The sequence below is a fragment of the Hylobates moloch genome, unplaced genomic scaffold, assembly GCF_009828535.3.
Source record: "Hylobates moloch isolate HMO894 unplaced genomic scaffold, HMol_V3 SCAFFOLD_22, whole genome shotgun sequence".
In the NCBI taxonomy this organism is placed as follows: domain Eukaryota; kingdom Metazoa; phylum Chordata; class Mammalia; order Primates; family Hylobatidae; genus Hylobates; species Hylobates moloch.
In genome coordinates, this window is record NW_026652297.1 from 16294643 (window position 1) to 16318034 (window position 23392).

Below are 23392 nucleotides of genomic sequence, written 5' to 3' on the forward strand. Positions count from 1 at the left end.
TTCCTGTGTTCCCGGGCCCTGGTTCATCGATTGCATTTACTCCTCTTAACAGGCTGCAATGTAGGCATTCATTTCTGCATTTTACTGATGAGGACCCTGATTCAGGGCCTTTTGGACAGTGAGTAAGGCCAGGTCTTGACTCAGTCCTGCCTGAGACCTGAATTCATACTGCCTCTTTATCAGCTCTGGAGGAGTGCAATTAACCAAAAACTCATAGAGTAGAATCTGCAGGCCTGCTGCCATAGGTGCTTGTTTGTGGTCTTTATTATTATGCTAATTATTCTTGCATCCTCCCATGTTCTCTAATTGATAATTTTCATAGTACTGAGCTCTGTGGAATTCCGGAGCCTGTGAAGGTGCCATATGGCTGGGCAGTGCCAGAGGCTTGGGAAGAACATGCTGGTGGGTGGGGGGAATGTATAAACTGGTTATGCCAACAGTGGTGGTGGTAATAGGGGTCAGGGGGACTTTTGGGAAGAGACCCCTTCTCCCACCAGTTAGAAATTCACTTTGGATAACTTGCTTCTCCTTTTAAAATAAACATCTTCTGGAAAAGTTAAGCGTGTTCACATTTTATTTAAAATCAAGTCAATACTAGTTGAGATCACTGTGTCCCAAATCAGTCCAGAAAATTTTTTTGAAGCTAAACCAAGTACCATATATTGTGGTAGAAAATGACAATTCAAAATTATTACATTCCTTTCCCTGAAGATCTCATAATTTTGTAGGGGAGACTTGCATTTATGACTGTAACAGAGATAAGAGTTATATTGCTGATTGCCATAAGTTATTGTAGGAGCACTTACTTTTGACTGTGGAAAGGGCGGAGGGGAGAGAGGCTTAGAGAGTTTAGGGAAGTTGTCCCAGGGAAAAAAAAAGACATTTGAGCCTCATCTTGAAGGATGAATTTGGTAGGCAGAAAAGAGCAGTTCATACCAGGCAGAGAAAGTAGTGTGAACAAAGGCACAGAGGTGTGGAAGCAGCTGTGTGAAATTGTGGGGTAGGAAAAATCTAAGGTGGCTGAGGTGAAAAAATTAGCAAAGCCATGGAGCGCCACAGGATAAAGCTGGAAGGGAGGCTGAGGTTAGAGTAGGAATTTGAACTCTTATAGGTGAATTCTTCAGTGAGCTGCTAAAGAATGCAGACTAGGAGAGTGCGCAGTCAGGTCTGGGTTATAGGAAAGATAACTTTGGCCCCAGTGAAAAGGATGGCTTTGGAGAATGAAATGCTGGATCTGGGAAATGGGATAGAGCCAACCTTGTGATGATAAGAGGGATCAACTTAGGCAGTTGAAGGGGTGGGATAGATTTGTGAGGAATTTGGTGAGTTTGGAGAAGACTTAGTAGAAGAGACTTTAGGGCTAAAGAAAGGGGAGGAGTCACAGAGGAATCTAGGGTTTCAGATTTGGGCAACTGAACCAAAGGACCCTTTCCTTTTGGGAGAAGTGGTTGGTCAAGGGAAAGAAAAAGGAGATGAGCCATGTATTCCTCTCCTCCCAGCACCCCTCTCCTAAATCTCAGAGCCCATGCTTGGTGGGGAGGAGGGGTGGAGGGTTGAAGGCATCCTCTGCCCATGAGTCTGGCATAACCTGCCAGAGGGCCCAGATCCTGGATGGGTTGTTGGGAGGTTAGCACTCTGCAGCAAACCCTTAACCCTAGGCGTTTTGGTGGAGTTGCTATTTATTTGAATCCATGTGTTCCTCATTGGGAGACAGGCAGAGACATTGTGCAATTGTGGGTTTGAGGGTTGTTTTTTTTCCTCATGCTACACTTGTGAGAGAACTCTATCCAATTACGGCTAAACCTGTCCCCTGTGAGTCACATCCTGAGTTGACTGGTCAATTCCGAAGGTGCTGCCTAAAATGCTGTTTGGATTTTAAGGATCACTTTTGGGACAAATCAAACATGTGAGTATTTATTCAGGCACCTGAGTTGAGAAGTTCCATAGCATTACTTTTGGTGTTTTGATGCAGTTTTGCCAATGTTCTGAAAAATCTTGCCAGCTACACATCCTAAAGCAAAACGAAAACTTGTACATGAAACAGAACCATTAGCTACTCTAAAATTATGTCACACTTAAAAGTATACATTTTTGTGCGTTGTTGATGTAAATCAAGTACAATATTTTCTAATAAAAATTTTATTAAACAGCATTCATTTGTGAAGGTCCTCTTACAATGTGCCAAAATAAACGTGTGTGTATTGCTCAGTTACATAATAAACAGTTGTTGAATGATTCTTTTTGTGTGTTCAGCAGTGATAGTGCTGAGTGGATTTCATAGGTCTCATTCTTTATCTTTTTTTTTTTTTGAGACGGAGTTTTGCTCTTGTCACTCAGGCTGGAGTATAATGGCATGATCTCAGCTCACTGCAACCTCTGCCTCCTGGGTTCAGGCAATTCTCCTGCCTCAGCCTCCTGAGTAGCTGGGATTACAGGCGTCCACCACCACTCCCAGCTAATTTTTGTATTTTTGGTAGAGACGGGGTTTCCCCATGTTGGCCAGTCCAGTCTCGAACTCCTGACCTCAGGTGATCCACCTGCCTTGGCCTCCTTTCAAAGTGCTGGGATTACAGGCGTGAGCCACCTCACCTGGCCTCATTCTCATTCTTATATAAATTTTAAGCTGGAATAGACGGCACACAAGTCTCTAGTTATGGATCACCTGTAATTTAGGGAGGAGGAGGAAGAGCGTATCTTGCTGTATGCCAGGTACTTTACATGTGTTCTCTTTTATCAACCATAAGAAGTCGGTGGCATTGACTGTTTTTTGTTTGTTTTTAAACAGATAAAGCTGAGATGCTGAGGTTGTGGGCAATTACAGAATTTGCTGTAGGTCACAGAGATGTGTGGGGCTACCTGACTCCAAAGTGCATGCTTTCTCTGCTGTGCTGCCTTTGAAGGTTAACAGTTTGCTTAGTCTTTAACCAAAATCATCTGAGAAGCTTTAACAAAATACGGATTCCTTGACCTACCCTGAGCAATTTGTTGAATTGATCTGAGATGGGGCTCAGGTAAATTAATGTTTTGAATGCCATGTTTAATTGATTACAGGATGTACAGTTTTTCCACATTTGAACATCTCTGAAATCAGAACCATGTTATAATCAGTGGAGAGTCATCAGTTAATAGCTTTTTTTTTTCTTAGTGGCACAAAAAATAAGGATGTACTTTAGATTAAATGAAATATAAAGGTGATACTGTAAAGGGAACTTAAATTCATAGTTTGTCACCTTTCTTTTTTTTTTTTTGTCACCTGTCTTTTTTTTTGAGACGGAGTCTTGCTCTTTCTCTCAGGCTGGAGTACAGTGGTGCAATCTCAGCTCACTGCAGTCTCTGCCTCCCAGGTTCAAGCGATTGTCGTGCCTGAGGCTCCTGAGTCGCTTGGGGCTACAGGCGTGCACCACCACGCCTGGCTAATTTTTGTATCTTTTTTTTTTTTTTGGTAGAGATGGTGTTTCACCATGTTGGCCAGGTTGGTCTCGAACTCCTGACTTCAAGTGATTTCCCCCCACCACCAACCCTGTCTGGGCTTCCCAAAGTGATGGGATTACAGGTGTGAGCCACCATACCAGGCCTCCACCTTTTTTGTGTGCATATGAGTGTGCTTGTCACAACTTTCAGAATTGTAAAATTCACTGGTGGTATTTATTATTTGCTTACGGCAATAGCTGTGTAGTAATGCCCTTGCAGGGAAACCATAAAATGAATGAGATATTGTCATTAGATTAAGAGCAATAGCAAGGTTACTTTTCAGCCAAGAAGCTGCAGGCAAGGAGAAATTCAGTGGTTCTCAACCTTTTTTTGTGAAAGCCTTAGGCCCTTTCCCTAGAAAAAGGCGTGAATGTCCACACATACCAAAATTTGTATACTGTGCTAGGACCTCTTAGACTTTTGGGGCCTTTGAGGGACTCCTGATGAAAAGCTTAATGGGTGCACCTGAGTGTCACAAAAACTGGTATATGTCATATTCTGTTTTACATCCTGAGATCTGACCTCCTATATGAATTTTTTAAAAAATTTGCATATGTTAAGATTCACTCTGTTGTAAAGTTATGTAGGTTTCGACAAATGCATAGTGTCCTATATCCACTACAGTATCATAGAGAGTAGTTTGCACCTTTAAAAAGTCCCCTGTGAATGGGGCATTTGTATTTATAAATACTCCCTCCCTTATATTTTAAATAAGGTGCTTTAAAAATGTATTTATTATGGAAAATTTCAAAAATTCAAAATAAGGCAGAATAATATAATGAATCTGTATATACCCATCATCCAGCTTCAGCAATTCTCAACTCATAGCCAGTTCTGTTTCATCTCTACCACCTCACCCCTACTCCACTCATTTGCCCTCACTCTCCTTATCCTCTACTTAGATTATTTTGAAGCAAATCTAGACATAATTTCATAAAAAATATTCCAATATGTATATCTGAAAGAAATTCTTAAAAAATCTAAAATAACCATTATTGCACATTATTAAGAAATTAAGAATTTATAAATATCAAATATCTAAGCTGTTGAGCTTTTCCTGATTTATAAATATGTAAATGTATATGTAGAGACTCTTGCCTACCACCTGGATCCACTCTTATCCCTGCCCCTCCCTGCACCACTCAGTTCCCTTGGTGCCAGACTCCTTCTCACCCTGGAGTCTACATTAGATGGCACCTCTGCCTTGCCTTCCTTTCCCAGATCTTTACATGGCTGGTACTTTCTAGATCTCAACTTAAAATGTCAATTCCCCAGAGAGGCTCGTCTTCCTAGGGTTGATCCCCCGTGCCTCTCTGTGCTATCACACTGTTTTAAGCATCTGATACTTTTTTGGTTGTTTCCATCTCCTTTAGTGAAAGTTCTGTTTGAATAGAGACTTTTTAGGTTGTTCCACTTTATATTTTTAGCACCTAAAACAGTACCTGACATGTGGTAGGTTTTCATTAAAAGTGGAACAGATGAGTAAACGAGTGAATCATACTTACAAAAATATTCACTATCCTGTGCCTTACTGGAGTCATCATTCTGTTGATCATTTCCCATGGCCTGCTAAGTTATTATCCAAAAGGGAAATTAGACTGAAGCTATACTTACTAATGGAAGTTTACATATGTTAATTTTTTATAGCTGCTTTTCTTTTCTTTTCTTTTTTTTTTTTTCCTTTTTGAGACAGGGTCTCACTTTGTTGCCCAGGCTGGAGTGTAGTGATGCAGTTATGGCTCACTGCAGCTTTGATCTCCCAGACTCAAGTGATCCTCCTGTCTCAGCCTCTAACTAGCTGAGACTACATACCCCACTAATTAAAAAAATTTTTTTTGTATAGATGAGGTCTCCCTATGCTGCCCAGGATGGTCTGAAACTTCTGGGCTCAAGGGATCCTCCCACCTTGGCCTCCCAAAGTGCTGGGTTTACAGGTGTGAGCCACTATGCCTGGTCTTGATAACTTACTTTCTTTGGAGTTGCCTGGTTTGCCTCTCCCATTCCCTTGCTGTCTCTGGGTAAGGCGCCTCTCATGTCGACTTCCATAGCTCCATACCCTGCATAAGCAGACCTGTATCACTGCACCCATCATATTTTGTCTCTCCCCTACTGCACCGAGGCTACCTCATGGCTTGGCACAGAGCAGTCTCTCAATAGACTGTTGGCCTACGCTACAATTGGAGGATATGAAGTATTCAAGAGAGATTCTGGCAAAAGCCTTTATCAGTAATGAAAAGCTAGGAAATACAATTTCTAATTTTTTTTCCCAAAATGCATAACCTGCTGTCCTATCCAGTCTGTTTTCCATCTTATATACAGTATCGTTTTCAGCCCTAGAAATTTGACTTGGGTCTTTTTATATTTTCCATGATTCTACTTAACTTTTTGACCATGTGGGGTACAGGTATAATAGTTGTTTCAGTGTCCTTGTTTGTATTCTAACATTTGTGCCTGTTCTGTGTTGATTTTGACGACATATCATGTTTACTTCCTGAAGTGGCACAGTTAGGAAAAGTTAGTGCCTGCAGATTCCTGGCTTTTCCTTGGGAGGAACAGGAGATTCCCTTCCATGTGTTCTTGAAGCTGATTTCTAAACCACCTATCAGGACCAAAAGGGTGGGCCTACCTGCTTTTCCTTAGGCAGAAAGAAGGCAGTCTGAAGGGGGGGGAAAAAGGGGTATATTTATGTTGTCTGCTGTTGTTGATCATGCATATGTTCTTCCTCTGGAAAGCTCTCTTTAATCCTTCTTTCTGTGTATGAACATACACTCTCAAAACAGTTCTATCAAGACACTTAGGGTTGCAGGACAAATATATGAGGAAATGCTGAAGAATGTGGCAGAGAATTACATGAAAAATCATATTTAATCCACAGATTATTGCTTGAACAGCTATGGGATTGAAGATTTACGTGCTTATTCAATTATGAGGAAAGGATGCCCCAGTTCTACAGTCTCATGTTTTAATTCCTTGTCTTATAATGTAGTTAAACATTAGGTCTCAGCTAATTTTCTAGGTATAATATGACCACAGCTAGATTTATTACATTCTGATGAACGAACTGTTATTTTATCGATTTCAGCGTGTTACTTTCCATAACCTAAGAGCACTTGAAATAAGAGCTCCTTGTTTACTTTGCTTTTAGCATTCATTAAAGTGTATTCAGTGGTTTAATACATGTTAAGTGATTTTGGTTTTTTCTCTGATTAATGGCTCATATTACCACTGTCCTCAGAATCTAGAAGATTATCTTGACTAAATGAATTTTTACTTAAGGTTTAAATGGCATATGGAAACTGTGGATGATTTAATAAAATAATAGTGTTTTGGCTGACACTAGGAAACCATGGATGATATCATAGAGTAATAGAATTTTGCGGCTGAGGAGGGACATTAACATCATCTGGTTTAACTTTTTTGTTTTGTAGTTGAGAAAATTGTTGCCTAGAGAGGGCGGTTAAGTAATTGGTTGCCAAAGGTCATTCAGCTACCTAGTAGTGAAGCCAGGGGAACAGAAGTGAGAACTGTGAACTCTGCTTTAGTTCTCTTTCTATGACATCACTTTTGTTTTTTTGCCTTAACTAATGGTTCTTGACATTTTCTTTAAAGTATCATTTTCTTTAAAACCCATCCTTGATGTAGTTGACTTTTACGACAGCCAGCCATTCATGCATCTAATATTTAAGTAGTTACAAGTAAACTAAGACCCCAGCCTTGTTTGTAAGATGTGCAAAGTAATAGGAAGATGGACATTTGAAACAACTCCCTGAAATATGTTTTGTTAAGTGCTATAAAGGTGGCTTTTAAAATAAAGAGAGATGGTTTGCTGATTTAGCACGAATGAACCATATGTGCAGCTTTGAGAAACCAATAGTCAACTTTTAAAATCATTTGGAAAAAATTTTTGAACTGTTGAATTATTAGAACTTGAGTTAGACAGGCCAGTTCATGTAGATCACAGACCTTGAAATAGTTTGAACTTAAAATTGTCTAGGGAAAAATGAATTTTTTTTGATGAGCCTTAAGAGTTTTGCAAGAATAACTTTGGTTTTTTAGCTTTGAATTTGGGTTGTTTAAAAATAAAATTATGAAAAGTGCCATGCTTTCTTACAAGAGAGCAACATTTTTACTTTGCTGGAATTGGCAGTGGGAAATTTAAGTCTGGTTAATGTAACTAACAGCTGAAGTATTTTCATCCTAAATCAGAATTTAAAAATCCTATGCATTCTAATGACAAAATGCTACCTCTTTAGTCCGTGGCTGTCCATTCTTGTTCTTGTCTGCTTTCCAGCAAAGCCCCCTTTTCTCTTGGCATCCTTGTCAAAAATTAATCAGCCCAAAATATATAACTTTATTTCTGGACTCAGTTCTTTTCTGTTGGTCTACATGTCTGTCATGCCAATACTACACTGTTTTGATTAAAGTAGCTTCGTGGTGAGCTTTGAAACCAGGAAGTGTGAGTCCTCCAACTATGTTCTTTTTAAAAATTGTTTTGGCTATTTTGGCCTGCTCACAATTTCATATTAATTTGAGGATCCGCTTGTCCTCTTGTGCAAAAATGGGAGTCAGAATTTTGATAGGGATTTTACTGAATCTGTAGCTCACTTTGGGTAATATTGTTATATTAACAATGTTAAGTCTTCCGGTCCATGAACATGGGTGTTTTTCCATTTATTTAGGTCTTTAATTCTTTCAGCAATGTTTTGTAGTTTTCAGTGTACAGTTATTCCTAAGTATTTTATTCTTTTGGATGCTATTGTAAATGGAATTGTTTTCTAATTTCCTTTTTGCATTGTTCGTTGAGGGACCAGCTCTTATTATGCATTATACCTCTCCTTTCCTATTTGGATTGTTTTGCCCACGACAGTGTCTCAGCATTCTCTTTTCTTTTGATTTCTATGATCTTTACTAACATAACCTTTGACTCATTAGGATTGTTGGAGTCACCAGACCTCTACAAAATGATACTCAGTGACTTTATTTCTCTGACTCTAATTTTCATTTATTCCCTCCCTTTATCCCAAAGGGATATTAGAACCTACCCTGATTTTTTTTTCCTTTGACCATGCTGGTGTCCCAGTTCCCAGTTTTCTTTTTTTTCCCAAATGAGGCACTCATTGGAATGACCACCTTAGAAGTGATCTGTCTCAGCCCTTGGAGTTTCCTAACTATAGCACACCTACCTTCCTTCTCAGTCACTCCCTTCTACTGGAACCAGGCTCTGTTTCCTGGTCTCATAAAGAGTTACCCTGCTCCTGGCTTGCCGCAGAACTGGTTCCTTAAAGCATTACTGAATAAATTGTTTCCCTCACTGCCTCTCTAATCATTTCTCACTACTCACTTAACCTCTGTGATGCTTAACACTCCCTGAAAGTAATAACCCCTGCTGTCCACTGTCCCTGCTTTCAGACTGCATTTGATTGCTGTTGTCGAATTTGAAACACTAATAATTAATAGTAATTAGAAACAACTAGGTTATCTAGCCCCTATCTTTATGTGTCTTTTACTTTTCTCTGACTTTTAATTTTTTTCAAGCATATGATGGGGAAGGAAAGAAAAAGGAGTTAAAATTGAGAGATAAAGTATGATATTCTCTATAGATTTCATCTTTTTCTAAAAATAAATTTGTTTAAAATTCTTTTATTTCATTAATTTTATTTCCTGATTATTAGGGTAAGATATACTCATTTATAGACTGTTTAGAAAATATACAAGAAAAGATATAGACTAGAAAATATACTCATTATAGACTATTTGGAAAATATTTGTAAAGAAGAAAAATACCGTATATTATTTATCCATGCATTGAGAATTTTTGATAAATGTATTTTCAACGTTTTTTTCATGTTCTTGTTTTTTCTTTATGTAGTTGAAACCATTTGTGATGGTTAAGAATATAGGTAACTCTTTGAGATAGATGGGACTTAAAAATGTATATGTTCAGTTTTGCCTCACTCCCTGCCTTCTTACCATTGCCCGGTGGTCATATTGTGGCCTATATATTTTCTCCTTTAAGAAATTGATTATGCTTTTCCTTATAGCTGATCACATTTTGTAAATATCTTACAGATGATTTGAAGTAAGTCACATTTCCTATAGAGTACCATCTTGATGTATGTATTAATTATGGCTGTACCTATAAACTATATGTTTTATATGCTAATATCAGTCATAGACTGATAGTTTTGTACCATGGTCATACTTATATTTGGTTCTTTTCATATTTCTACTATTTTGGTTTTTAAAATTCGTTATAGTTTGATACAGAACAGTGATGATTCATGATTATTATACCTTCATCCTGAAGCATACCTCTTCTCAGTATAAAACAGTTCTCCCCTATTAAAAACAAAAGTTTTATTAATCTCTCAGTATGTTTTAGAGAAACTTTTTGGGAAGAATACATAATTGAGGTGTTTCCTGAGGCCTTCTGAGTACTATTTTTGCGTATGGTGAGAGTTTGTCTAGAAGTAGAATTCCTTGCCTGCTTCCTCTTCTGAAAATTAAAGCTTTGTTCCATTCCCTATCGTCTTCAGGGTTTTCCATGTTATTCTCATTCAGATAGCATGGGTAACCCAATAATTTTATTTCAGTCCCATTGTCCAATGTTGCATGTGGAAATTTTTTCCAAGTTTTGGTCTTCTCTTTTGGTCTCTCTCTTCAGTTTATAGAACTTTGCCAAATTTTGCTGTCTGGTTTAACTGGGTATTTTAAGGGAAAGTTGGAGGAAGGTGTTTTAATCATTAATAATTTATCATTACTGGTGTTAACATTAATATACCAAAGATAATGTCTTTACAAATGTGATTTTTTTAATTGAATTTTATTTTTGAGGGCCATTTCTCTATCTCTTATCAACCTTCATGGGTTATTTTAGACAGTATTTGGTTGTATTTTTGTATTAATGAGTTGTCGCAGCCGTATGCATATTTCTTTAAACATGTTTTTGAACACTTTTATTGTTTTTCCAGTTTAACTTTCATAGAAAATTTAAGAAAAGAAAAAGAATAAAAGCATATAATAAAAATCATCCATAATCCACCATTTATATTCAACCACTGTTAACATATTTTGCTATTCTCCTTTTTTTTTTAAAGTGGAACATAACATTCGTATGAATATATATTTAACTTTGATTCACTGGTTGTTTATTGAATACCTTTTACATGCATGAACTATGCTAGGTGCCAGACATTGTTGAAAATTTGCTGTATACAGTTTGTATGTTGTAATTTGCATTTACTGTTATATTCTAAGCAAAACTCATTTTACTACATTATTTATAACAGTTTTGTTCATGGCTTCATAGTCTTTTTTCAGTGTTTTTTAGTCACTTATTTGGTCATTAAAACCTGTCTTCAAAGAAGAAGCCCAATATGTTAGAGAGATGAACAGAGAGCAATTTAGTTGAGAGGATATTATGACTTGGGGTATCACCTCTCTCCTCCAAAGAAAGATAAACTGTTGAAAACTGTTGTTCTCTCTTGTGGATGTATTACAGTTTATTAATTATTGCTCTGTTGCTGGTAGTTTATATTATTTCTTTTCTTCAGTTTTAATTGTTTTTATTAATATATTTGTACATAAAAATTTGTGTCTGTCTTTCGTTTCCTTAAGGTGGATTTTAGTAATGGAATTACTGGGTCAAAGAGTACAAATATTTATAAAACTTTGTATAGAGTCACAAATTACTTGTCATAACCTGTGTAACAGTATTATTTTTAAATAATATAAACATTTCTGTTATAACATCAAATGCATTCCATAAAAACCCTTCGAGTTTACCTATTCACTAAAAATAACAGGATTTATGAGAAAAATAAGATTAAGGGCCAGCCCCTCAAGACCTCTGCAATTTTCAAAGCAGAGCACCAACAAAAGCATAATTGGTACCTTGTGAGATCACTTGGGCAGCCCAGTCAAACCACTTAGCATGGCTTATGTTGCCTCAGAAGAGACTGAGAGATATTGACATATAGGGCGTGGTCTTGAGACAGTACAGATGAAAGTCATTTTCTTAGCCAATGTGGTTGCCATAAAGGTGGGCACCAGAGGAAGTGCAGCTTGCTGTGCAAAGGATGGAATGCTCTTTTGAGCAGGGAGTCCTGGGTACAGGTGCTTATTTTAAATATTCTTGAAATAGAGCTGAGAGGACTCCTGCTTGGCAGCAGCTGAGCTGAATGAGGATCTTTTTCTTTCTCACTGAAAGTTATAATTCTATTCCTGCTATTCCAGATCCCCTTGCCTAGGAAAATTAATATGTGAACCCACTTGTTATACTGGAATGATCTTACTTACAAACCACTTAAAAGCTGGTGTTACAGAAACATGTCTCACAATATAACAGACTGTATTTGCTAATTTGCTGCATGAAAATTTGAACAGAATTTTATTGGTTTCTTTCAGACCTTTTCAAACTGGAAATAACTACCTTAGCTAATAAAGAATGGAGTATCTGTTTCAAAACAAGTGTTTTCAAAACCTGTAGTCAGAAAACAGCAACTATGTTTAATGATTATATTGCAATTTCAACACCTCAGTCTATGGTAGTGAATTTTAAATTTACAATTTATTTTGGTGGTCATTAGGTGTTCATTGAGATTTGGATCATGGGGCTTTAAATTGTCAGCAGCTTATAAATATTTATTTGTTGAGGGTACAAGCATCATCTTGTAGTGAGTCATTTGTGGCAATGGCTTAATCCAGGATTATGCAGCATTCAATTATAGCACCAGAGAGGACAGGAAGTAGAGGAGTGAGTTCAAGATTGGGTGTTTTTTTCTGAGCAGATTGTGTATGTCTGATGTAGGCTGTGGTGGGAGAAAGTGGAAACCTCCACTGGTAAGAAAGTAATTGAAGTAATTGAGGTTGAGGCCTGTAAGAAGAAACTGAGGAAATGATTGGTACAATAGAAAGGGAGAAACAAGAGGATTATAGATACTGGAGACAGAATGACCCTGGGAGCAGCTGTTGTAATAGTAAAGGAAAGAGCTGAAGAACTGCTAACTGTTGAGATACTATAGTTCAAGATTTTAGAGGCAGAGTAATTCGCATATTGCTGCTGTCCATAGAAATGAGTTTCTTTGGTGTGGATGAAGGTTGTTGGAGTTGAGGAATAAAAGAGACATTGAAGGGCAGATTGAAAGTGGGTTAGTCTCAGGGACATTGGGAGTCTGCCCTAATGAGACATAGAAGAGGGATGTATAGAACTTGTATAAACTGGTCCCAGAATCCTCAGTGAATGAGGTAGCTGAGATACTGAGAAGGATAGAGGGTGGCATAGTTTGATGGCATGATTCTAAAGAAACAGAACTTTTGGTAAGGATGCTCAAGCAGTCATCTGAAGTGGCCATGGCGATCCAGGGCAGTGTCCACTGAGGATAAGAGAATGGGCCCTTTGGGCTCCACAGGGCCAGGGGAAAGTTGTACTTCCGAAGGATAAGGAGGTTGGTGGAAGTCAGAGGGGTATTAGTGGGTGACAGTATAGAAGCAGATCATTGAAGGGGGATAAGGGGTGGACGGCCAGGGTGCTAAGCTACTAGCACAAGTTGAAGTCCAACTAGGTTTTAGAAGCCTGAGAAAGTTGGCTGACTGCAGTCTTTTCCCTGTCTTCAGTTGAAACGTTGTGAAGTTGCTCTGTTATGTTCAAAAAGAATATTCTCTACTTAGGAGGCATGGTTTCTGTTGAAGTTGGTAGTTTCTGTTTGGGCTGGTAAAACTAGAGAGACCTTGAGCAATTTGGGGAGAACAGATGTTCCCAGGAGGTTGGGAAGGAATTGGCTATATCCACCAGTCTCCGTGACAGATAAGATAAAATTTCTAGTAGAGCAAAACCACGAATTATCAAATGAATGCATGTATGACTTGAAGACATGCCTGCATTTTGTTCTTTTTTTTTTTTTTTTTTTTTGTCTTGTCTGGCTGCTTACAGGTACTTTTTATCTAGCTTAACATGGAGTTGAATTTACAGGACTCCTAGATGCTCTTGATACTTTGAACTGTGTCTGGAAAACTTATTTACACATAATAATGTGTAAACTTAATAACACAATAAATTGTTATTAGGAACAGAGTTCTTTATTTTCCTGGGAAAGGTGTTTTGAAGTTTAAATATGGAAGTTGGTGATCACTTAAGGTTAATTTTTTCTAAAACTTTTTATGTTAGTACAAGTACTATGCTATGATTTTGCAAGCTTCTTGAGATAAGCAGATAGGTAAAAACCAATGAGTGTTAATTCCTTTTTTCCATCTTTTAAAAAAATTAGGTAAACTACGTATAATGAAATACACAGATTTTAAATGTTCTGTTGGTTGAGTTTTGAAAAATGCATACACCTATGTAACCACCACTCCATCCAGGATATAGGACATTTCCATCACCCCAGAAATTCCCTGATGGCTCTTTGTAATCAATTCAACAGTTTGCCTTCCACTCTGCTTTCCAGGGTCACCACTGACCTGATTTCTATCACCATAAATTACTTTTGCCTATTCTATAACTTTATATAAGTGGAAATATTAGTATATACTCTCGTGTAGCTTCTTTTACTCATACAGTCTATGAAATTCATCCCTATTGTTACAAAGTCTCTTATTTTCATTGCTGATTAGCATTCCACATATATATATGCCACAGTTGGTTATCCGTTCATCTGTTGATGGACATTTGTGTTGTTTCCAGTTTTGGCTATTGTAGATAAAAGGGCTGTGAACATGGCCAGGCATGGTGGCTCACACTTGTAATCCCAGCACTTTGGGAGGCCGAGGCGGATGGATCACTTGAGGTCAGAGACCAGCCTGGCCAACATAGTGAAACCATGTTTCTACTAAAAATACAAAAATTAGCTGTGCGTGGTGGCGGGTGCCCGTAATCCCAGCTACTCAGGAGGCTGAAGCAGGAGGATCGCTTGTACCTGGGAGGCAGAGGTTGCAGTGAGCTGAGATCCTGCCTGGGCAACAGAGTGAGACTCCGTCTCAAAAATAAAAACGTTTTGGGGGAGGGATATGAATATTTGTGCGTAAGTCTTTTTGTGGACATATGTTTTCTTTTCTTTTGGATAATTACTCAGAAATGGAATTCTTGGATCTTAGAATAAGTGTATGTTTAACTTTATAAGAAACTGTGTTTTCCAAAGTAGTTGAACGTTTTTTACACTCTTAGCAATGTGTAAGAGTTGTATAATAGTTACTCCACCTCCTTGCCAACGTTCCATGTTATTCTCTTGGGTGCTAATGGCTCTCATTGTGGTGTTCATTTGTAGTTCTCTGATGACTAAGGATGTTTAGCACCTCTTCATATGCTTATTTGGTATGTATATAATTATGAAATGTCTGCTCACATCTTTTGTCCATTTAATTTGGTTAAAAAATTTTTGATTCTTTATATATTCTAGAAACAAATCATTAAAAAAAATTAACCAACATCTCTCCCGTCCCCCAGCTAAGTTCTTTCTTAGATATATGTGTTGTGACTATTTTCTCCTAGTTTGTGACTTTAATTTCATTTTCTTAATGTTTTTTGAGGGTCTGAAGTTTTTAATTTTGATGATTTTTAAATTTTGATAAGATTTTAAAATTTTGATAATTTTCAGTTTTTTTCTGGTTGCTTTATCTATCCTACTTTTTTTTTTTTTTCAGCCCAAGGGAGAGCAAGGGAGAGAGGGAAGGAGAGGCAGAAAGGGATGGGGGAAAGAGAGAGAGAGAGAGAGAGAAGGCAACAGAGAGAGTGCGAGGTGGAGGGGGAAGAAGAAAAAGAGAGAGGGCGAGGGAGCCAGAGAGCAAGAGCGACAGAGCCCCAGAGAGGGAGCGCTCCTCTCTGGCAGACAGGGCCTCTTCTATCCTACGTTTTCTTTTAGAAGCTTTATAGTTTTGGCTTTTACATTAAGATTTATATCTCAGATTGGGTTTTGTATGATATGTAAGATAGGGGTCAAGGTTTATTTTTTTTTTACTTATAACCCTAGGAAGAGTTTTTTAAACATTTATTTTATTTTTTAAATTTTTATTTTTTATTTACACATTATTATTGTACATATTTATAGGGTACAGTTTGGTGTTTTGATACATATCTCTGCTGTATAATGATCCAGTCAGGGTAGTTACTGTATTCATCACATCATACATTTATCATTTCTTTGTGATAATAACCTTGAAAAGCCTCTCTTCTAGCTATTTTGTGATACACAGTGTTTTACTGTTAACTAGTCACTCTACTGTGCGTTAGAACATCAGAATTCATTCCTCTTATCTAACTGTAAGTGTGTACCCACTGGCTAACCTTTCCCCATCCTCCACTTTCCCCTCCCCTCCTCAGTCTCTGGTAATAATTGCTCTGCTCTATTCCTATGATATCAACTTTTTTTTTTTTTTTAAAGATTCCACATATGAGTGATGTCATGCGGTATTTGTCTGTGTCTGGCTTATTTCACTTAACATGATGTGTTCCAGGTTCGTTCATGTTGTAGCAAATGACAGAATGTCCATTTTTTAAAAAGTTGAATAATATTACATTGTGTACATTCACCATATTTATCCATTCATTCCTTGTTGGACAGTTAGGTTGATCTCATATCTTGGCTATTGTAAATAGTGCTACAATAAGCATGGGAATGCAGATACCTCTTCGACATACTAATTTTATTTTCTCTGGCTATACACCCAGTAGTGTGATTGCTGGATCATATGGTAGTTCTTCTTTTTCTCCCTACACACACAGTCTCGTTCTGTCTTCCAGGCTGGAGTGCAGTGACATGATCATAGATCACTGCCGCCTTGAACTCCTGGGCTCAAGCCAACCTCCCATCTCAGCCACCCAAGTAATGAGGACTACAGGCATACACCACCATGCTTGGCTAATTGTAAACATTTTTTGTAGAGACAGTGTCTCGCTAATGTTGCCCAGACTGGTCTCATATTTCTGGGCCTAAGTGATCCTCTGGTCCCGGCCTCCCATACACTGGGATTACTAGCATGAGCCACTGTACCTGGCCTTAACTTTTAATTTTTTTTTTTTTTTTTTTTTTTTTTTGAGACAGAGTCTTGCTCTGTCCCCCAGGCTGGAGTGCAATGGCGCGATCTCCGCTCACTGCAAGCTCCGCCCCCTGGGTTCATGCCATTCTCCTGCCTCAGCCTCTCCGAGTAGCTGGGACTACAGGCGCCCGCCACAACGCCCGGCTAATTTTTTGTATATTTAGTAGAGATGAGGTTTCACCATGTTAGCCAGGATGGTCTCGATCTCCTGACCTCGTGATCCACCTGCCTCCGCCTCCCAAAGTGCTGGGATTACAGGCTTGAGCCACTGTGCCCGGCCTAATTTTTTAAAGAGCCTCCAAAGTCAGGCCGGGCGCGGTGGCTCACGCCTGTAATCCCAGCACTTTGGGAGGCTGAGGCGGGCGGATCACGAGGTCAGGAGATCGAGACCATCCTGGCTAACACGGTGAAACCCTGTCTCTACTAAAAATATAAAAACAAAATTAGCCGGGCATGGTGGCGGGCATCTGTAGTCCCAGCTACTTGGGAGGCTGAGGCGGGAGAATGGCATGAACCCGGGAGGCGGAGCTTGCAGTGAGCCGAGATTGCGCCACTGCACTCCTGCCTGGGCGACAGAGCAAGACTCGTCTTAAAAAAAAAAAAAAGAACCTCTAAAGTCTTTTTCATAATGGTGTACTAGTTTATAATCCTACCAGCAGTATAATAGCCATCCTAACTGGAATGAGGTGGTATCTTATTGTGGTTTTAATTTTCATTTCAAGATTTTTTTTTCTCTGTATATTTATGCATTTAGTTGCTTTACATTGCTTGTTGAAAATACTAAAGGTGAATTGCCTTGTTCCTCTTCCAAGGCATTTTCATTTTCTTTTTTTTTTTTTTGGACTACAGGCCCCCCACCACCCTGGCTAATTTTTTATATTTTTAGAGATGGATTTCACCTGGTCTCAATCTCTGACCTCTGATCCCCCCCTTACAAGCGTGAGCCACCGCGTCCGGCCGGCATTTTCATTTTCAAGATTGTTGTTGGCATGTAAATTTCATGATTAATTTATCTTTTCAAAAAATCTATTGAGATTTTGATTAAGATTACTTTGAATCTGCAGATCAATACGAGAGACTTGACATCTTAACAGTATTGAGGCTTATCTAAGGAGAATGGTACAGTATGTCTCTCCACTTTTTAAGGTCTTCTCTAATTTTTCTTAGCCATGTTTTATAATTTTCAGTGTAGAGATCTTACATAGCTTTAGAGTTATTCTTAGGTCCCTGGTGTTTTTTAATGTTATAGTATTGATTTTTTAAGTTTTATTTTCTAGTTGTTGCTAATATAGAAATACAATTGATGTTAAAGTATTGGCTTTGTATTCTGAGACCTTGCTAAATTCGCTAGTTGGTTTTAGTAGTATTTTAGTAGATTTCACAGTGTTTTCTATACATACAATTATGTCATCTGTGAACAATGACAGTTTTACTTCATCCTTGTGCTTTTTATGTCTTAATACATTGGCTAGGACCTCCAGTACAAGGCTAAATGGAAGTTGTGGAAGTGGACATCTTTGCCTTGTTTCTGATCTTAGGAATAAGGATTTAATAATTTACCATTGAGTATGATATTAGCTGTAGAGTTCTTTTTAATGTTCTTTACCAAACTGAGAAAGTTTCTGTCTATTCCTAGTTTTTTGACAGTTTTTATCATTAATAGGCTTTGAATTTTGTCAAATGCTTTTTCTGTATCTATTGAGATGATACGGGTTTTTATTTTGTTAATGTGGTAAATTATACTGATTTTTAAAAGGTTAACCTTTCATATATACTTGGTCATGATGTGTTAATCCTTTTATGTATTCTTGTATTGAATTTGCTAATATTTTGTGGAGAATGTTTGAATCTGTGTTCGTAAGGGATGTTGTTCTGTAATTTTTTTTTCTCATAATGTTTTAGTAAGTTTTTTGTATCAATATGATGCTGCTGGCCTCATCAGATGAGTTAGGAAGTATTCTCTTCGACTATTTTCTGATAGAGTTTATGTAAGATTGGTGTTGTGTCTAACTTAAATGTTTGATAGAATTCACTAATGAAGCCATCTGGACCTGGGACTTTCTTTTGGGATAGGTTTTTAATTGTTTGAAATTTTTATTTCTTTTAGTTTGGTAAATTATGTTTGTAAAGGGTTCTTCTGTTTCATCTAATTTGTTGATTTTATTGTCAAAGTTGTTTATAATAATCTTTTTATCTTTTTAACATCTATGGGATTTGTAGTAATATTTCATTTTCATTCCTAGTATTGGTAATTTGTGTTTGGTTTTTTTTTCTCTTTTTCCCTTGATCAGTCTTGTGAAGGGTTTAACTATTAATCTTTTCAAATAATACTCTTTTGGCTTCATCCTTATAGTTATATCTTTATCATATGGTATTTCATCAGGGAAGGTAGGCTGTATGATTTTGGTTTGAATCTGTTTTTATATTTATAAAAAATTTTAAATGCATGTGGTCTAATTCATGATTAATCCCCCCTCACTTTTTCATGTCCCATAATTATATGTTCAAATCATCTATGTCCACACTCAATTTGTATCTGTTTTGATCTTTTTATTTTTTAAAGAGAGAGGGTCTTGTGTTACACAGACGGGAGTACAGTGGTGTGATCATAGCTCATGGTAACCTCAAATTCCTGAGCTCAAGCCGTCCTCACACCTCATCCTCCTGAGTAGTTAGTACTACAGGTGTGTACCACCACTCCCAGCTAATTAAAAAAAAGTTTTATATAGAGATGGGTTGTTGCTGTGTTGCCCAGGCTGATCTCGAACTCCTAGCCTCAACTGATCCTCTCGCTTCGGCCTCCCAAAGAGCTGGGATTACAGGTGTAACACCATGCCCGACTGTTTTGATCTTTTGATTTCTGAGAGGATGTTAGTTTCCAATTGTGATTGTGGATTTGTGTGTTTCTTTTTGCCTTTTTGTCCTGTTGGTTTTTGCTTTCTATATTTGAAGCCCTTTTTTTCAGTTGTACTACGTGTCTTCTTGTGTTTTTTATTAATATGAACTCAATAAATTTTATATTAATACATTTAGTATGAAATCCTTTCAACTTGAGTTCTAGTTTGTCTCATGTCAATACTGCCTCATGTAATTTTCTTCTTTTTATTTATCTGACATATATTTCTAAGTAAACAGCACCTATCTAAACTATACTAAGGCCCAGACTTAAGAAAAAAAGACAAATTTAAATTATTTACAATTTTTCATCTAACCCCTTTCTCCAACACCACCAATCCTCCATTCCTGGCTATTTGCTAACACTCCTGCCAGCAGGGAGAGGCTTTTGCAGAAGGGTCTACATTTCTGTCTCTGCTTTCAGTATCTTTTTTAGGATAAATAAAAGCAATGCTACCCAGCTAGTGCTGTGGAAGGCAAGCCACCCAGGTGCCGGGGCAAGAGACCGAAGGCACAAGCTGTTCCAGTATAATAAAGAAAATATATAGAACAAGAATAGTTATACTAGAAATAGAATATAGATATGATTATATATGAATATGATTAATCATTAGTTTGTAGCATTACTCTTTATTCCAAAATATTATAAAAATCTCTGTTCTACAATTATAACCTAGGAAAAACCAGGCCATACAGAGATAGGAGCTGAAGGGACATGGTGAGAAGTGACCAGAAGACAAGTGTGTGAGCCCTCTGTCATGCCCAGATAGGGCCACTAGAGGGCTCCTTGGTCTAGCGGTAACGCCAATGCCTGGGAAGGCACCTGTTACTTAGCAGACCTTGGTATAGTGGTAGCGCCAGTGCCTGGGAAGGCACCTGTTACTTAGCAGACCGGGAAAGGGAGTCTCCCTTTCCCCAGGGGAGTTAGAGAAGACTCTGCTCCACCATCTCTTGTGGAAGGCCTGACATGAGTCAGGTCCATCCGCAGCCATCTGGAGGCCTAAACGTCTCCCTGCGATGCTGTGCTTCAGCGGTCACGCTCCTGGTCCACTTTCATGTTCCACCCTGTACACCTGGCTCTGACTTCTAGGTAGCAGTAGCAGAATTAGTTAAAGTATTAAAGTCTTTGATCTCTCCAAGAAATGCATAGAAGAAATAACGACGTAAGCTGTCCCCTCTCTCTCTCTGCCTCAGCTACCAAATAGGGAAGGGCCCCCTGTCTGTTGGACATGTGACTCGTGTGACCTTACCTATCATTGGAGATGACTCACACTCCTTACCCTGCCCCCTTGCCTTGTATACAATAAATAGCAGCACAGCCAGGCATTCAGGGCCACTACCGGTCTCCGCATCTTGGTGGTAGTGGTCCCCCGGGTCCAGCTGCCTTTTTTCTATCTCTTTGTCTTGTGTCTTTATTTCTACGATCTCTGGGCTCTGCACACGAGGAGAAAAACCCACAGGCCCTGTAGGGCTGGACCCTACAAGTGCAGCAGCTTTCACCTGTGTAGCATGCCTTAAATCTCGTTTCTGCATTAATGATTTTATTACATCTAGTTCAGAAACGAGAAAACTAATTTTACAGGATAAATACCTGTAGGAGAGTGATTTGTTTCTAGGTCTATATTCTTAGGAGGTATGAGATCTCCATCTTGACCTCTCTGCATACTGTGAGGTTTCAGACCCCATAGTGCCGGCTCAGTAAATGTGAGATTTGCATTTTGGCTCTTCTCCTCAGTCTCTATCCCCCTCTAACTTGTGGAATATATATGTCATGTATTACTAGAGGGACACCTGGATAGAACTTTAAATAACAGTAAATCAATTCAAGAGAAAGTTACTCCCTGCTTTTAGTCTTTCAGTTCCTTGGATGATCATGGAGAAATCCTCTGTGTGAATTTTTTTTTTTTTTACGTTTCTCAAACACTTGATTATACCTCCCTCCTCCCTTTTTATAAACAATGAGCTAGGCTCAAGTTCACTGCCTTCTTGATAGGCACCAGAATTGAGCTAGAATTTAGTACATTTGTTTTGTTTTTCTTTTGTTTTTTGATAACTTTTTTTTTTAAACAGTAGCTGTTGATTTGCCACTGAAAAGTAGTGATTAAATTTTGCCTTACAAATTTTTAACAAGTCAAATGAGTTTTAAAGAAAAATATTAAATACAGGTAGGATAAAAGGGTGTGACAAAATTGAGAGCCTGATATGTATGGAAGATTGTATGTGCCCTGGTTGAGAAGATGGTATGGGAGTGAGTGAAACTTCGGAGTCACTTCTCCAGCATTCCAGGCTTTTCATTTATTTTTGTTTTGTCTATAGTACTAACCTCTTGGTTAACAAGTGTTTATGTTTTGTGTAGAGAGCTGTGTCCTGCAGATACCGTGAAAAACATAGTGTTCTTCCCTTTGTAGTCTTGGTAGGGAAGACAGCATGTGCCTGCAGAACACCTGGTGCAAGTGTGTACCATGGTAAATACTATCAGAACAGCAAGGACCTTGTGTTGTCAGAGGAGGCGGAGGTCATCTCTGGCTGGGGGCTCGAGGCTTGGCTCAGGCTTATGTTTTATCCGAGGCGCCTTTCTCCCTTTCATTTTGTATCTCCCTGCCTAAGTCTACGTAAATTTTTGGGGGAAGGGGCATTTCTTTGTAGCTGTTACTCTAAGAAGCACTGTGTCCAGAAGAAAGCGCATTACACTGGCCCTCAGAAGACAGAGTGCCTGCCAGAGTTCTAGTTCTAGCACACCTGTTTTCAGCTGGATAACTGCTTAATTGTTTCAAGTCTCAATTTCTTCATATTTCTTGGTGATGACAAAACCCCGTGTCTTTCTTGCTTCATAAGGCAGCCCATGTTAGGGCCATTTGTGATGTTCATTTGCTTATCAATATTATCTTCACTATATTATTTGTATTTGAAATACTGATAGGGATGATTTTGAGGGTATTTTAAGTGTTTAATTATTTTTTTCCTATTTTTTTCTAGGTCTCGATGCAGAACTTTATTATGTGAGAAATGACCTTATTAGTCACTACGCTCTATCCTTTAATCTGTTAGTACCCAGTGAGACAAATTTCCTGCACTTCACCTGGCATGCGAAGTCCAAGGTAAGAGAGTGGCTAACCACAGACATCATGACAGGGTCACCCAGCCACAGAGGCAAGGGCTGTGTTTGAGGACTGGGCTGCCATTTGTACCAAAGGGTCCGCTGGTGATGTGATATAATAGTACTGAGTCTTTTCAGATTTATATTTCAAATATTTGGCCTATTCCTCTAAAATTTCTCGAATCCTTTAAAACGAAGGTGGCTATCATTTAATTGATTAGCACATGACACAACACTTACATCCTTTTAGGCTCTTCAAACAGAGATCCAGACCTAGCTTGAAAAGGGTACAATTGGACCCAATAATGCCTGTGCTGCTGTGGTGAAACGATATGGGTGTAGGGGTGGGGATTGGTAAGATAGGCTTCTTAGACATGTTGGACAGAATGGATACAGTTCTCCCACTCGTGGAGAAACGGTGTAAGAAAGGTACAGCAGATGCAGCCACCCATGTGTCCTGTGGTGAGGCTTCTTTACCCATAAGGGCTAAACCCAATCACTTAAGAATCTCTTGCCTGGGCTACTTGTTGCTGAATTCTTCACATTTCCTCTGACTGCCTGGGTCCCTCAAACATGGTAAGTTTTCTCCTAAGTCAGAGAGTCGGAGGCTGAGCATGGAGGTGCCTCCTATACCCAGCCAACTTCAGTTTCTTTTATCAGCTTTGTATATAGGCTTTTGAATAGGATTTTATTTAGGAAATAAAAATAGTCTTGCTACTATAAATAAGAATACCTATTGTAGAGTTTTTTTAAAAAGTATTATAGAATAGTGTCTGTCATAATATTTGCTGCAAGTTATTTAAATTGGCCACTTTAATATAGATTTTTAAAAATCTTCTTTTTTTCTACTTAGAAAACAACAGTGATTATTGGGAAAATTCAAATATTACAGAAATGTTT

General features: G+C 38.3%; 1 protein-coding gene across 2 annotated transcripts in view; it reads left to right on the forward strand.

Annotated features, from left to right (window-relative positions):
* RYK (receptor like tyrosine kinase) overlaps positions 1–23392 on the forward strand; it is a 92616-nt gene that overhangs the window by 4350 nt on the left and 64874 nt on the right. For both annotated transcript variants that reach the window (XM_032143578.3, XM_032143577.1), the window contains exon 2: positions 22372–22493. In XM_032143578.3, coding sequence (XP_031999469.1) covers positions 22372–22493 — 122 coding nt within the window. The remainder of the gene's footprint in view (positions 1–22371; positions 22494–23392) is intronic.